The sequence below is a fragment of the Podarcis tiliguerta genome (genome assembly GCF_965153285.1).
Source record: "Podarcis tiliguerta genome assembly, chromosome: 14".
NCBI classification, from domain to species: domain Eukaryota; kingdom Metazoa; phylum Chordata; class Lepidosauria; order Squamata; family Lacertidae; genus Podarcis; species Podarcis tiliguerta.
The window spans coordinates 21128543-21142029 of NC_139547.1; the positions used below are offsets into that span (position 1 = coordinate 21128543).

Sequence of the window (13487 nt, forward strand, 5' to 3'; positions counted from 1 at the left end):
TGAAGATAGGATTAGGTACATAGGAAGCTGCCTTATACAGACACTTCGTCTATCTAGTTCAGAATTGCCTGTACCGTCCTTTCTCAAGCTTGAGCCCCCAGATGTTGTTGGACTACAACTCCCATCATCCCTGACCACTGGTCCTGCCAGCTAGGGATGATGGGAGTTGTAGTCCAACAACATCTGAGGAGCTAAGCTTGAGGAAGGCTGTTCTACACTGACTGATAGTGGCTCTCCGGGGTTTCAGATGGGATACTCCCAGCCTTACCTGGAGCTGCCTGGGACTGGATCTGTGATCTGCTGCACGCAAGGCAGATGCTATACCACTGAGCTGTGTCCCTTTCCAGAGCAGTTAGAATCCTCCCTGCAGTTCAACACACAAGTCAAAGGAAGAGAAGATAGGTTTGGAGTCAGTGCACGTGTTCCAGTTCTCTCTACCCAACTTGAGCCCTCATGCTTGAAGCAACTTCCTTTCGTTTTTAATCCAAGATAAATTTGGGCCAAACTCTGCTAAAAGTCTCAAAATAGTTAAAACAGCTACGGATTTGTCCTGAATAAGTTCACATCTATGCTGCTGGGAGATAGTTGAGTTAACCCTTACCCTTGTGCTGTTTTCCTGATCTAAATCTCCCACCCAGCGCCCAAGTTGCTATTTGCCACAAGCAAAAACACAGCTTGGTGGCAATGCAACTTATGTGGGCATTCCTAGCCGCTTGCTGAAGCTCACAGTGTCCTAAGTAATGGCACCACCAGACCATCCATGCCAAATCCATATCCTGTTATGAAGATTCTCTCTTTCTAAAGGGACTTCCTGTAAATAACTATGAAAGCAATCGGTGGTGTCTGGATCTGTGAACACAGCCTTGATCCACCAAACACTCTAGGCCAGAGTGACTGAAATCATCCCAGGTGTGTATCTGCAAGTCAGTTTCAACTCTGAGTGCATTAGCATCGCCTTTCATGAAGAATAGATGTTCAATCCCTCATTAATGTCAGCAGTGGACTCCTCTCAGGTCAAAAACAGTAGAGGAGGCCATCAACATTTTGGAAGCATTTGGCTGGCAGATGTTGGCAGTAGAAAGCTTAACTAAATGAACCTTTGGGCTGATCTGGCGTGGAAATTTTTATGGTCTGGCTTAATTGGGTTTGTAATAGCATAAATGCTTTGGCGAAAGGATCAGACATTGATTGATTTGGTTATTTCCTTCTGTGTTGCCCATGTGACTTTTCTCCCCTCTGGAAATTCGAATACCGCTTCTCTTTGTTTTGGCCTCCTGTTAGGACCAGGATGGGGAACTGGATCTGACTGGTCAGTTGGGTCCTTATCTCCTACACACCCACCCATGGACCATGGTCCAAGTTTCATAGGTGGGTGGGGCCAGCCACCTGTTAATCACCTGATGTCAGGTGACCCGTTTTTGCCTGTCTAGGCGATCAGCTGATGGTTGGAGAGCTACAATTCTCAAAGTGGTCAAGCAGTCACTCTTTTTTCCCTAGTGAACTGTAGGATTGCAGCTCTGTGAGGGGAAGGGTGTGTGTCTCCTATTAACTGTCAGCACCCTTAGCAAACTACAGTTCCCAAGATTCTTTGAGGGAAGCCATGGCTGCTTAAAATGGTATGATGATGCTTTAAAAGCATAGTGCACATGTGGACTAACTGAGGAGATCTATGACCTGCCACAGGACCATCTCAGCAATGGCTGCCTGGTAATCGAATTGCCTCCCCAACCTCCTGCTGGTGCCAACTCATGTCTGTTTTCTGGCACTGGTTAAGACAGTTCGATTCCTCCAGGCCTTTGAGCAGACCTGCATCTGAATATTTGCGGACTCACGACAGATGGATGTGTTAATGATATGTTTTGAGTTTTATTCTCTTTTTATGTTTCCTTTTATATTGCTATGATCTGTTCCTGAGCTCACTCGTGATGAGCAGTCGAATACAAATTTAATAAATAAATAAAATGTGAGAGGAATTGTTTTGAGAGCCAGCTTGTGCGATAGATTTGTACATGACAATAAGAGCTTTGAAAGAGGCAAAGGGATAGCTCACCCTGTAGAACAGGAGGCCCTTAATCTCTAGGTTGTGGGTTCGAGCCCCACATTGGGCAAAAGATCCCTGCATTGCTGGGGATTGTGCTAGATGAACCGCATGGTCTTGTCAGGAGCCGGAGTCAGGAGTAGGTCAGCAATAAAAAATACCGGTGTGGGTGACGTCAACCCTTTATTCAAATAAACAGTGCAGGCCTAGTGATCACTGCAACTCTTCCCAGTAGGTCTTGCCCCAATGCGGCAAAGGTAAGGACTGAAGGTCCCCACCTCCCCACTGCACCCTAAGGCTTCTCCCCTGGTTCCTTCTTCAGCTCCTTCATCTTGTCTCTCTTTGCTCTGCCTTCTTCATTTCTCTGTGTGTTCTGGGAGACCAGGGAGGAAGGGGCCTGGTCCCAGCAAGAGGGGGAGATTCTCTGGCTTCTTCAGAAGCCTGCCCCCACTCTGCCTCTTGGTATTCCCCGCCCCGCTGCTGCCTCTCAATCTGGACTGCTGTCTGCCACAGCCTCTTCCTGCTCACTAAACCCTGTTTCCTCTTCAGCTTCTGACACCTCCTCCCAATCAGCTTCCTCCTCTCCTTCTGACCACTCCGTCGTCTGCCACCACCAATCCCCAGGCTCTGAGCCTTCTTCCCCACCACTCCTCCGCATTCAGCCAGTCTATGCCATGCTCCCTTCCAACTCTATGATTCTGTTATTCTGTTTTGTCTCTGGTCAAACATGTGGGTTTGTAAGAACATAAGGAGAACCCTGTTGGATCACACTGCAGACCTATTTAACCTTTCCTTTTAGCAGGCATCCCCAAACTCGGCCCTTCAGCTGTTTTGGGACTACAATTCCCATCATCCCTGGCCACTGGTCCTGTTAGCTAGGGATGATGGGGAGTTGTAGTTCCAAAACACCTGGAGGGCCGAGTTTGGGGATGCCTGCTTTTTAGCCTACCCTTTTAGAATTTTTGCCACCTGTTTTTCTAGTATATGTTTGTTACCATGAGACCTTGAAACTTGTTTAAAATAAATAAATAAATTGCAAAATGTAGAATTCAGCATGCTACTAAACTCCCAAACGTATCAACTGTTGCAGCAGTCACGGATTATAGATTTTTCCATCCCGAGTTTGTGCAATCTTTCTCGTATCTCCTTTTTCCCTTGACCAGCTGTTCTTGTTAGGTGGCAAGGCCCGGCAATGAACTTTTTGTATCAATAAAGTTGCTGGGAAATGCTTCTGAGAATTCGGCTCGAGGGGAGGTTGTTGCCAAACAACCTTGCTCCATTCCCATTATATTTAAGAGGTATCATTGTGAGCAGAGAATAATGTTAGAAAGGAAATCCATTTAAGTTGACTGCTTTCTACCACGTAGCCGCAACCTTAATTTTATTTCTGTCTCTCGATTTTTGTTTTTCTTAAGTAAAAACGTATGAACAAATGGATACGTCATGAAAAAAGCAAAAGAAAGAAAAGAAGGCTTCATGCCTTGCTATATTAAGCTCTAAAATTATAATCCACTGCGCTTCCTTTTCTGCCACCCACAGTAGCCCCCTATACTGTGATAAATAATCAACCTTTCCTCTTTACAAAAATGATGAGTCAAATGTCCCAAAACCTTGAGATTGCCTCATGTGCATATGAGAGTTAAATATATATATATATTCGAGGTTGGGCACTCTGCTGTTTGTAATTTTGTCTTCCTGTTTGCTTGGCTGTATTTCTGTCTGTTTAAAAAAATATTTTCAACTGCATGTAAGATTTTGGGTGCAACCCAACACGAGCAGCTGCTGCATGAATGCCATTCATTTTGATCAGGCTTGCGCTGGAGGCTTCCCAGCGGATCGTGCCCCTTCTCATCCTCATCCAGGGGAGCTAGGGCCAGTTAATCGCTTGATCATGTTCAAAGTCAGCCTCAGAGATTTAGACACCCCCCCCCCCCCGGATTTCACTAACAAATGGCTTTAGCCCCCTGTAGAAATTCCATAAATCTTTTGGTTTCCTAAATGAAGGAATGTATCATCCCACCACCCCCAGCAATTTCTTGTTTATTCTAATTTTTGAAGGCGTTGCCTGAGGCATACCAGAATTAGGGACAAAGCCATCGTCTTTTCAAGTTGCAGATATGGCCAAATTGCGATTTGCCTGTGGTTATTCAAGAATTGGAAATCTTATTACTGGGAAGCATTTTATCTGAGGGCCCTTCTCAAGACTGTGTGGAAGCTGGATCTGGTCCAAATTTCAGGCTGTTTCTATCTTAGCATTTTCTCTGGAATGGTCATTGTTAGCTCACTCAGTTATGGTTGGTTGACTTTTATTATTGCGTCCTGTAGACCAAAACTAGGAACATTGCGGTCCCTCCTAAAGCCCTGTTCATTGAGCATTTGTCCTGATTTGCTTGCACAAAGCTCATGCAGGCATTGGATTATATCCGGTCTTTATTAAGCATCCGTTCTGATTTGTTTGCCAGGCAGTTGTACAGCAATGAACATTCATCTTGCATTTATCCTTATTTGTTGGCAGGCTGGTTATACATCTTCCCCTTGGACATTCATTAATCCCGCACTTTTCAATGCTTTCCCCTGTCATTCTCCAAGCCTGATTCTTTTTAAAAGTGGATTTTTTGCACTAAGGTGCCAGGCAGAGCCCATTAATCCACTTGAACTGTACAAATCTAAAATTCTGGTATGTGCTTGAATCCCTCCTACAAAATAGTGACAGTCTGGAGGCACCCTGCAGATAAAGATACAACTACTGGCCTTGTTTGCATATGGTTTGTTAAGTCTCACTGTGGTTTGTTTGAATGGCTGAACCCAACCCATCAGCTTAACTGTAGTTTGTTTTCCATCAACAAAGCACAATGTGAAGTTTTTGGCTTATGAACCATGGCTTGTCCACTGTGGTTGGGCCAAACCCAACAGCCTTGCTTAACCGTGCTTCGTTTTGCTACCCCATCCCAGATGCCTGCCAAGCTACAGAGCAACAAGGCAGCTAGAAAACAAAACCCAAGTGTTGGAGAAATCAGCCATGCTTTGGTTGCTTGTATTCATGGCAACTCATGGTTTGTTGAACTAAACCATGGTAAAAGCAACCCACCCTGCCTACATGGCTGCCTACAAACTTTCCAGCTTGCTTCTGAACTGCCAGCCCAGACAGTTGAAGGCAGTGGTGAAATGCCGATTTTGGGCGTAGAAGACAGCAATGTAGTAGTTGCCATTTGAAGAAGAGTTCTGTGTCATCTGGAAGTGGCTTTCATAGTTTTGAAAGAAAAGTCACATGCGTCACTGGCTTTGTGTCACTTTTTCCTGTTGTGCCAAGAAAGCTACTTCCAATATGCAGTTGAATCAGCAACTTTGGAGGGGCAGGAGGAGAGAGAGCGTGCATCCAAAACAAGCTGGCAAACTGAGAGCTTGTTTTAGGGCAGCACAAGTTGCAATTGTTTTGGGCCATTCAAGATTGAAAGCATCTTTTCATGCCTCAGAACAAAAGCCTTTGATTGCAGTCCTCCAGCTCTTCTGGAAAAGAAAAAGAAAAGAGGGGGGGGGACCTTGAAGCTCTAACGCCTGATACATTTTATTTTTTTAATTTGGGGGGTGCTTTTAGGCATTCGGATGTTAGACGGCGACGTGACAGATGTGGTGGAAGCAAAGGCGATTGGCACCAAACCTGAATACATCCACATCTACAGTGCAAGCTGGGGCCCTGACGACGATGGGCGAACAGTCGATGGGCCTGGCCCTCTGGCCAAGCAAGCATTTGAGCAAGGCATTAAAAAGGTGTGGGGGAAATGCAGCGCGGGGTGGATAACCTTCTTCTTGGGTGTTTTTTTGTTCCGCATTTCGCATAGGGATCTTAACGTTTCTGGCTGCTTTGGCAGGGGGTTGCCAGCTGATTCCTGCCTTCTCCAACCTCTAGTCAGCAGCTACCAACCACAATGACAATGCCCAGCCTTCAGAGGTGGTGTGCCTCTGAATACCTCTGGGCACAGCTCTGAATCCCTCTAGGTATAGCAGGAAGGCAGAGCTCTGTTTGGTCAAGTCCTGCTTGAAGACTTCCCATGGTCACTGTGAAAGCAGGGTGCTGGTCTAGATGGGCTTGCTTGATCCATCAGGCTCTTCTTACGCTCTTCTGTTTATGTTCTTTGTATCCTCCAGGTGTTTTGTGCTATAACACCCATGATGGGAGTCAAAAACACCTGGAGCATCTATTCAGAGTCACTGAGCGCTGTGGCCCTAGCCCAGAGTTTGCAAAGTGGTCAACTCTGGGCTAATTGTTGGGAGGGTGGTGATAGCTCTACTGCCCCCAGCCTGCGGCAAGTACACCCCTCTGAGCTTGGCAACCCTTCGCTCATTGAGGTATAGGTCCTAGAAAACCAGCCGCCAGTGGAAGACATACTCTGTCGCAAGCCTGCGAGACAAAGTTTTGAGGCGACACTATACTGAAGCAACCACGTTGAAAGGCAGAAAAAAAACCAGACAGTTGTTAGTAGCCCTTATTTTCACTGAGAGTGACCCCCCTTGTGGCAACAGGGGGACCCACAAGAGGGAATGAGGCCAGTCATTTCCTGATCCCTGAAGTTGCGGAAGGAAGTTGTAGAAGATGCATCCTTCCAAAACTTAAATCTTGTGGAGATGTAGGAATCCAGGCCAGCGCCAGCCAATGACATATTGCTTTCTGTTTCCATTTCCTCACTCCAAACACTCAGGGCCGTAGAGGAAGGGGTTCCATATTTGTCTGGGCCTCTGGGAACGGCGGAAGAGAAGGGGACCACTGCTCTTGCGATGGATACACCAACAGCATCTACACCATCTCCGTCAGCAGCACCACAGAGAACGGGAACAAGCCATGGTACCTAGAGGAGTGCGCCTCCACCATTGCTACCACCTACAGCAGCGGGGCTTTCTATGAGCGGCAAATTGTAAGTAGACGGTGCAGCCAGTTTAATTTGACTGCCTGGGCTGTGGGAAACCTTACCCATCAAACCAAAACTTGGGATGTGAGTTCTCCAACTCAAGCGTCCCTGAGATTGACTACAGACATACCTTGGAAGTCGAATGGAATCTGTTCCGGAAGTCCGTTTGACTTCCAAAACGTTTGGGAACCAAGGCGTGGCTTCCAATTGACTGCAGGAAGCCCCTGCAGCCAATTGGAAGCCGCGTATGTTCGGGTTCCAAAGAACGTTTGCAAACCAGAACACTCACTTCCGGTTTTCGATCGTTTGGGAGCCAAAACATTTGACAACTAAGCCATTCAAATTCCAAGGTATGACTCTACTGGAGTCAGAACTAGGAATTAGGATAGAGAAATGCTTCATACGTTTGAAGGCATGAAGCTCACTGGGTGACCTTGGGCCAGTCACTCACTCTCACCCTAACCTGCTTCACAGGGTTGTTGTGAGGATAAAATGGGGTAGAGAACTAAGTACGTCCCCTTGAGCTCCTTAGAGAAAAGGTGGGATATAAATGTGATCCATCAATCAGGAGATGCTCATTGTCTACCTTGTAAAATCTTGCTCTGACTTGGGGGCTACAGACTGCCTTGGCCTTGGCCTGCTGTACAGAAGCTGGGTACAGTGGAGGTTGGTCCATTATGACAAATGGGTCACTGCACCAATAAGTTTTAGCTTGCCTTCAGCCAGCACCGCCCCCTAAGTGCCTATCTTACTTTTTTCATCCAGTCCAGAGGGTGGCACCGACTGTCAGCTTTGCCCTCCTCCTTAGTCTCAGGGTTGCGCTTGTAGAATTCAAGCAGGGAGAAGGATGCAGACAAACCTGGAATGAGCCGGCCCTGCTTGACATTAGCTCTGGCACCACCTGCTGTTGACCTCCCCACCTTCTGGCCTTCCAGTCCCAGCGGGCCTGAGTGTGAACCACTCTGTCACCTCCACTCCCTGCTAATAGTTGCACTGACTTTCTCATTAGGTTACCACCGATCTGCGGAAACGTTGTACAGATGGACATACTGGCACCTCTGTGTCTGCCCCCATGGTGGCAGGGATCATCGCTCTGGCTCTGGAGGCCAAGTAAGAGCTCCATTTCTTTCTCTGACAGTTTGTAGATTTGTTGTTAAAAGCAAGAGTCTGCTCTGGGGAGCAGGACACAGGGGAGAGGAAGGCAGCACAACAAACCATTGGTTTTCAAGTGTGCTGCTTTCCATGAATTGCATATAATTGCTTTCTGAAGTTATGTACAAGAGCATAAGAAGGAGTTGCAGATTGAGACTCTCGTAAGCCTGCCCTCCAGATGTTTCAAACTACAGCTCCCATCTGGGCAGTCTAGGGCCGATGACAGATGTAGCCCAAAACATCTGGAAGGTACCAGGGGAAGGTTCCTGTGGTGCCTTAAGCAGAAATGAACTGTCTCTGACGCTCTGGGCCAGTTGGAGCATGCCAAGCTGTCACTGATGAAGTTTGTCTGCAGCCTGGGTAGCTCAGTTGGTTAGAGCATGGTGCTGATAACGGCAAGGTTGCAGGTTCGATCCCCATACAGGAGAGCCGCATATTCCTTCCTGCATTGTAGGGGGTTGGATGAGATGATCCTCAGGGTCCCTTCCAACTTCATGATTCTATGATTTTGTTGGTTTATTTTATTTCACAAAATTCATATACTGTTTGATTGTAAGGGGCAAAAAACCCTCAAAGCAAGAAAGAACAAGACGATGAATTCATCAGTAAAAACAAGTATTTAAAACATCTTTTTTAAAAATGATTGAAATCAACGATAAACTAAAAAACAAGATTGCGACGCATGTCAACATTCTACGTGTCTGGATGGACTTGCCTAAATCGTGAACCTTCTCACTGAGCAGCACACCTTCCCTGGATAGGCTTGCGAGGAGCCCCTGAAAAGCACTGCCCCATCTTCCACTAAGGGGTCAGGTATCAGCTTCCATAACTTTGCTGCATCTTCACTGCCACAAGATGTAGTGATAATGGCCACCAACCTGGATGGCTTTCAAAGTGTATTAGATAAACCCTTGGAAGATAAGGCTACCAGCAGCTCCTAGTCGTGATAGCGATGTGCTCTCTACAACATCAGTGGCTCTGGGTGTGCCTCGGAGTACCAGTTGCTAGGAGTCACTAGTGGGGAGAACGTTGTCACACTCGGGTCCTGCTTGTGTTCTTCTGGTTGGCCGCAGTGAGAACAGGATGCTGGACTCGATGGGCCTTTGGTCTGATCTGGCAGGGCTTTTCTTAAAACCTCTCTCCCTGGTTTCTTTTGCATAGCAATAGACTTTTTTCCAGCTTTGTTTTATTTTTAGAATTAGGAGGGGTGGGGAAAACGAACCCCCGAGCTCAGACTGCTGACTACTTTTAATACTCCCATGCTGTGATTTTGGCTCTCGTCGTTAATATATTGTCGGCTGCTGTGAGCTCACAGCGGTCGAGACGGTTAATTTGTTACATTATTGTGACTGGGGATGTGGAAGTGTCTTGCCAGCACAGAGAGCTGGCAGCGGTGGCCTCGCACCCCCACGCCCTGCGTTTTGGGGTGGGTCAGCTCAATTCTTAAACACTTGTGTGAACGCAGTTTGAAAGGAGTGCAGTGTTTGTGACCAGTACATTGGAGAAGGTTAAGCCTGTAAATTTTGGAATTGTTTAGCTCTTGACATAAAATGCACCATTAAGTACCCGGGATCAGGCGTGTTAAGCGATGCTGAGTGCTGAGACGTTTCCTTTTTTATTGCCGGGGAGCAAATGAATTAACATTTTCCTGTTGCTAAATGCTTTGCTATAATTACAAATCTGTCTCTCCAGGTCAGGGAATGGGGAAAACTTTTCACCCAGAGAACTGCATAGGCAGTAGTGGAGTGACCAATGGTCACAGGAATCCAAAGACCTATTGCTATTTCTGCAGCAGGGCCCCCATCTCCAGTGTCCTAGAGCTGCCAAAGCATCATGAAAAAGGGAGCTTTTTCAGCCACTGGATGCTCCAAAGCTAAGAGTTTAGGAACACTGAAAACACAAGGCGCTTCAATTTCAAGAGAATGGTGTGCAAGTTCTGTTAAATACTTAGTGGAAAACACAACTTAAGTCACCCCGGAAAAAGTTATTGGAGCACTCTGCATCATTTCCTATGTGTGTGCACTGATGATAGTAGATCTGGTCAAAAGGCAACACAAGACCTGATTGTTGCAATGCACCTCCACTGATTATTGTATAGTTAACAGATTATTGTATAATCTTAGAAGGGGTGATAGGGCTCATAGGGATAGTTCCAGAGGCTGCGTGAGAGCACAGGGTGAGGCCAGAGGAAAAATGAGTGCAACATTGGATGTGACTCTGACCTTTGAATGGAAGCTGCATTCAAGCCTTGCAAAAGCCAGAGGTTTCTATGCATGCGTGCATACCTCTCTCTCAATCTAGGCGAGCAAGAGGCATTGTCACAGCTGAAGAATGCATTTCGGGTTTCCGACCAAGCAAAAGCACTTGAGGAAGGCGTAGAGCGGAGCTTTCCAAACTGTGTGTCACGACACGTTTGTGTGTTGGCTGCCGTGTGTCGGTGTGTCGTGTGAATGTTCCCCACGCTCCTCCTTGGGCTGGAAAGGGGTTAGTTTAACCTGTGGATTGATAGTAAAACGGAACTACTGTGTCGCGAAATGATGCAAAACTGAATTGCTGTGTCACGAAATTATGCATGTCTAAAAAGTGTGTCGCTGACATGAAACGTTTGGAAAGCTCTGGCATAGAGGGCCAGGGAGGAAAGAGGGGCTGTGGCCTAGAGAGTGTGTCCAGAGGGCCGGATATAGAGCGGATATAGGGCCTAAGGTTCCCCATCCTTGCTCCAGGCACTTTAAGAAACACCTGCTGGGCAAAAGCATCACACGACCATGTGACAGCCTGTAACTGGAATTCTTCTAAATATTTTGGCTTATACACACATAAACACAGGCAAATATTTAGGGTAGCCAGACTACTTAAATCAAAGAGGTACATACCAAAATCTTCATACAAACTCCACTTATCTAGCTGGTATAAACAATAACTTCCATTTTGAACCCATGGCGGGGGGGGGGGGGAGGATCGCTTGAATTACTTATTGGAAACCTATTCTATTACTTTGATATTCCTCTATACCAGGGGTTGCCATCCTTTTGGGGGTCACTGGACACATTTGGAATTTGGATCAAAGTATAGTGCTTGCCAGTCACAAAATGGCTGCTGTGGGGGCGTGGCACAACACAAAATGGCTGCCGCATCCAGAACAGCAGAAAAGAGACTGGACCACAACATGTGTATGGTCATGCCCCATCGGTGGGGAAAAGATACCTACACCGCTGCCGATGCACACAGAAGGAAACTCGTTGTACCCTTCTCTGTTCAGAACAGATGGGAGAGTGGGTATGCAATCCTGACGTTCTATGGGGCATATTTAAGGGGGTAAGTTCAGTGTAGGAGAGACTGAGCCTGTTCAAAAAGGAACTGAGTGGGAAGAGCAAAGAGTCTTTTGTGAAGTCTGCATTTTTGAGAGGATGTTTACTGAGACCGTTTCGGGGCACCGTAGGAGATACTGGCAATGCTTGCTATATATACTGACTGATGTTAGAGAGTTTTCTGCTGTTGCCTTAGCCTTTGCCTAGCCACTTCAAAACCCTACCAACAGAACAAGAGAGATGTTGTCTTATCCTTGGCTTGTTCTTCCTTCCTTGACTTCTAGCCCTTTGCTGACCTGGCGAGACGTTCAGCACCTTCTCGTTAAAACATCTCGACCAGGACACCTCTTGGCCCCCGACTGGAAAACAAATGGAGCTGGACGTCGAGGTGAGTTAACATGCATGCTTGGGGGCTGGGTTTGGTTTCTGCATTGCTGAATGGAGGTGTGTCAGTCAACAAATGGGGACAACACTCTGCAATAGCTGCAGTCTATGGATCATCTTCAAGGAACAGCCCAATGTAGAGCACATTGCAGTAGTCTAAATGTGAAGAAAGCTTTTATCCTGCAGCTGCCTGTCCTGGCCATTTGAAGCTGGCATTAAAAATGGCAAAAGTTCTCTTTCTGCTGTTGAAGCTCCATATTTCCAATGGTTAACAAGATCACCTACAAAGATCGCCTTGTGGGTCCCAACACATTCTCAGTTAGGTTCCTTCACCTGAATGCTCAAGCTGTAGCAGTTGCAGTCTGTATACACTCCTACTTTTTAGAGGAAAACCTCGCCACTAGGTGAGAAACCTGAATGATTCTTCTGTTTCTTATTCTTAGCAATGCATCTCCCCACATGGCGCTTGTGGGATTAAGTTATAAATCCAAATCAATATCCACAGAGATTTCTGAGCTGGAGATCTCATGTATCCATTTCAAACAGCTCCTTCTATTACTTGCCCCACAGACCTGCCAAGAAAAATGATTATTGGTTGTTCGGAGGTCTGATAATCCCCTTAGAAGCCTTTTTTATCAATGGGTATTTGCAAGCTCCTGTCTGTTTCAGGAGACAAAATCCAAGCAGCGGTGACAGATGCAAAAGCAAATAGCATTTTGAGAAGGCTTAACTTCTACTGGATTGGAATAGTGATTCGATGTCCGAAATCCTGCCTTTTTCTGTTTTGTTTCATTTTGTTTTCTTAGTTGTGACAAAAAACTATTGCCAAGGTGCAAAACAAGCCTGTGTCAAAATTAAGTTCTACCTCTGGGATTTCCTTTCAGTGACTTTAAAGTAATCCTTACAGTAAGACTTTTGGTTACTTCTGAAACAAAATAATCTGTAGGTTCTACGTTATTTTTCCTCCCAGAAACTGTTTTTATTAGGGATGGGTATGTATGAAAGTACCTTTCAATTGTGTGTATGTGAGAGAGAGAGGGAGAAAGAGAGAGAGAACCAGATAACAACACTAATTTTCCTTTGCAGTTTTACAGTCAAACTGAAAATCCTCAGGTTTTATCACAGATACTGGTTAACTTCTTTAATATAAAATACATTACCAAAGTCTGATTCGGACACATGTTGCAGATGTGATTCCATTCCAGTCCTCACAGGTTAATAGGTGGGCTGAGTCATATATCAACTGTTGTGTCAGTTCAGTGGCCCAAATCATTTTATTTGTCTGGTCTGTAGGCAGAAGAGCTTGTATAAACATTTAAGATGGGCAAAGCAATGCACACTTCATAGGAAGTTAACACACTCCACCTTGATTTGACATTAATTTCAACCACATAAAGAACATTGAAGAATCAATTATCAATCCCCCGCTTCAGATGGTTTCCAATGGTCTCTACGCATTACAGCTCAGTTGAAACCTCAAAGTAATTATTGAGAAATGTGTAGGTTTTGAAGCCAGGAATGTAACAGCTAGAAAGCCTTTACAAACTTTTTCAAAATTAGCAAATGTGAAAACTGCACTTGCAGTCTTGCATTTGTGGAATTCCTTGCTCTGCACCTTGACTTTAGTTCTGATTCCTATGGTGTTTTGAGCATTGAAGCTGTTATGTTTTTAAACGTGTTGTAAGTCACTTGGAGACCTTT

The 13487-nt window shown here is 45.8% G+C and overlaps 1 protein-coding gene across 5 annotated transcripts in view; it reads left to right on the forward strand.

Moving 5' to 3' along the window:
• PCSK6 (proprotein convertase subtilisin/kexin type 6) overlaps window positions 1-13487 on the forward strand; it is a 106846-nt gene that overhangs the window by 49233 nt on the left and 44126 nt on the right. For all 5 annotated transcript variants that reach the window (XR_014504569.1, XM_083411940.1, XM_083411941.1 and 2 more), the window contains 4 exons: window positions 5634-5806; window positions 6736-6948; window positions 7952-8052; window positions 11687-11790. Coding sequence is in view for 4 of the 5 variants with exons in the window: in XM_083411940.1 (XP_083268066.1) it covers window positions 5634-5806; window positions 6736-6948; window positions 7952-8052; window positions 11687-11790 (591 nt within the window). In the remaining variant the exon portion in view is untranslated. The remainder of the gene's footprint in view (window positions 1-5633; window positions 5807-6735; window positions 6949-7951; window positions 8053-11686; window positions 11791-13487) is intronic.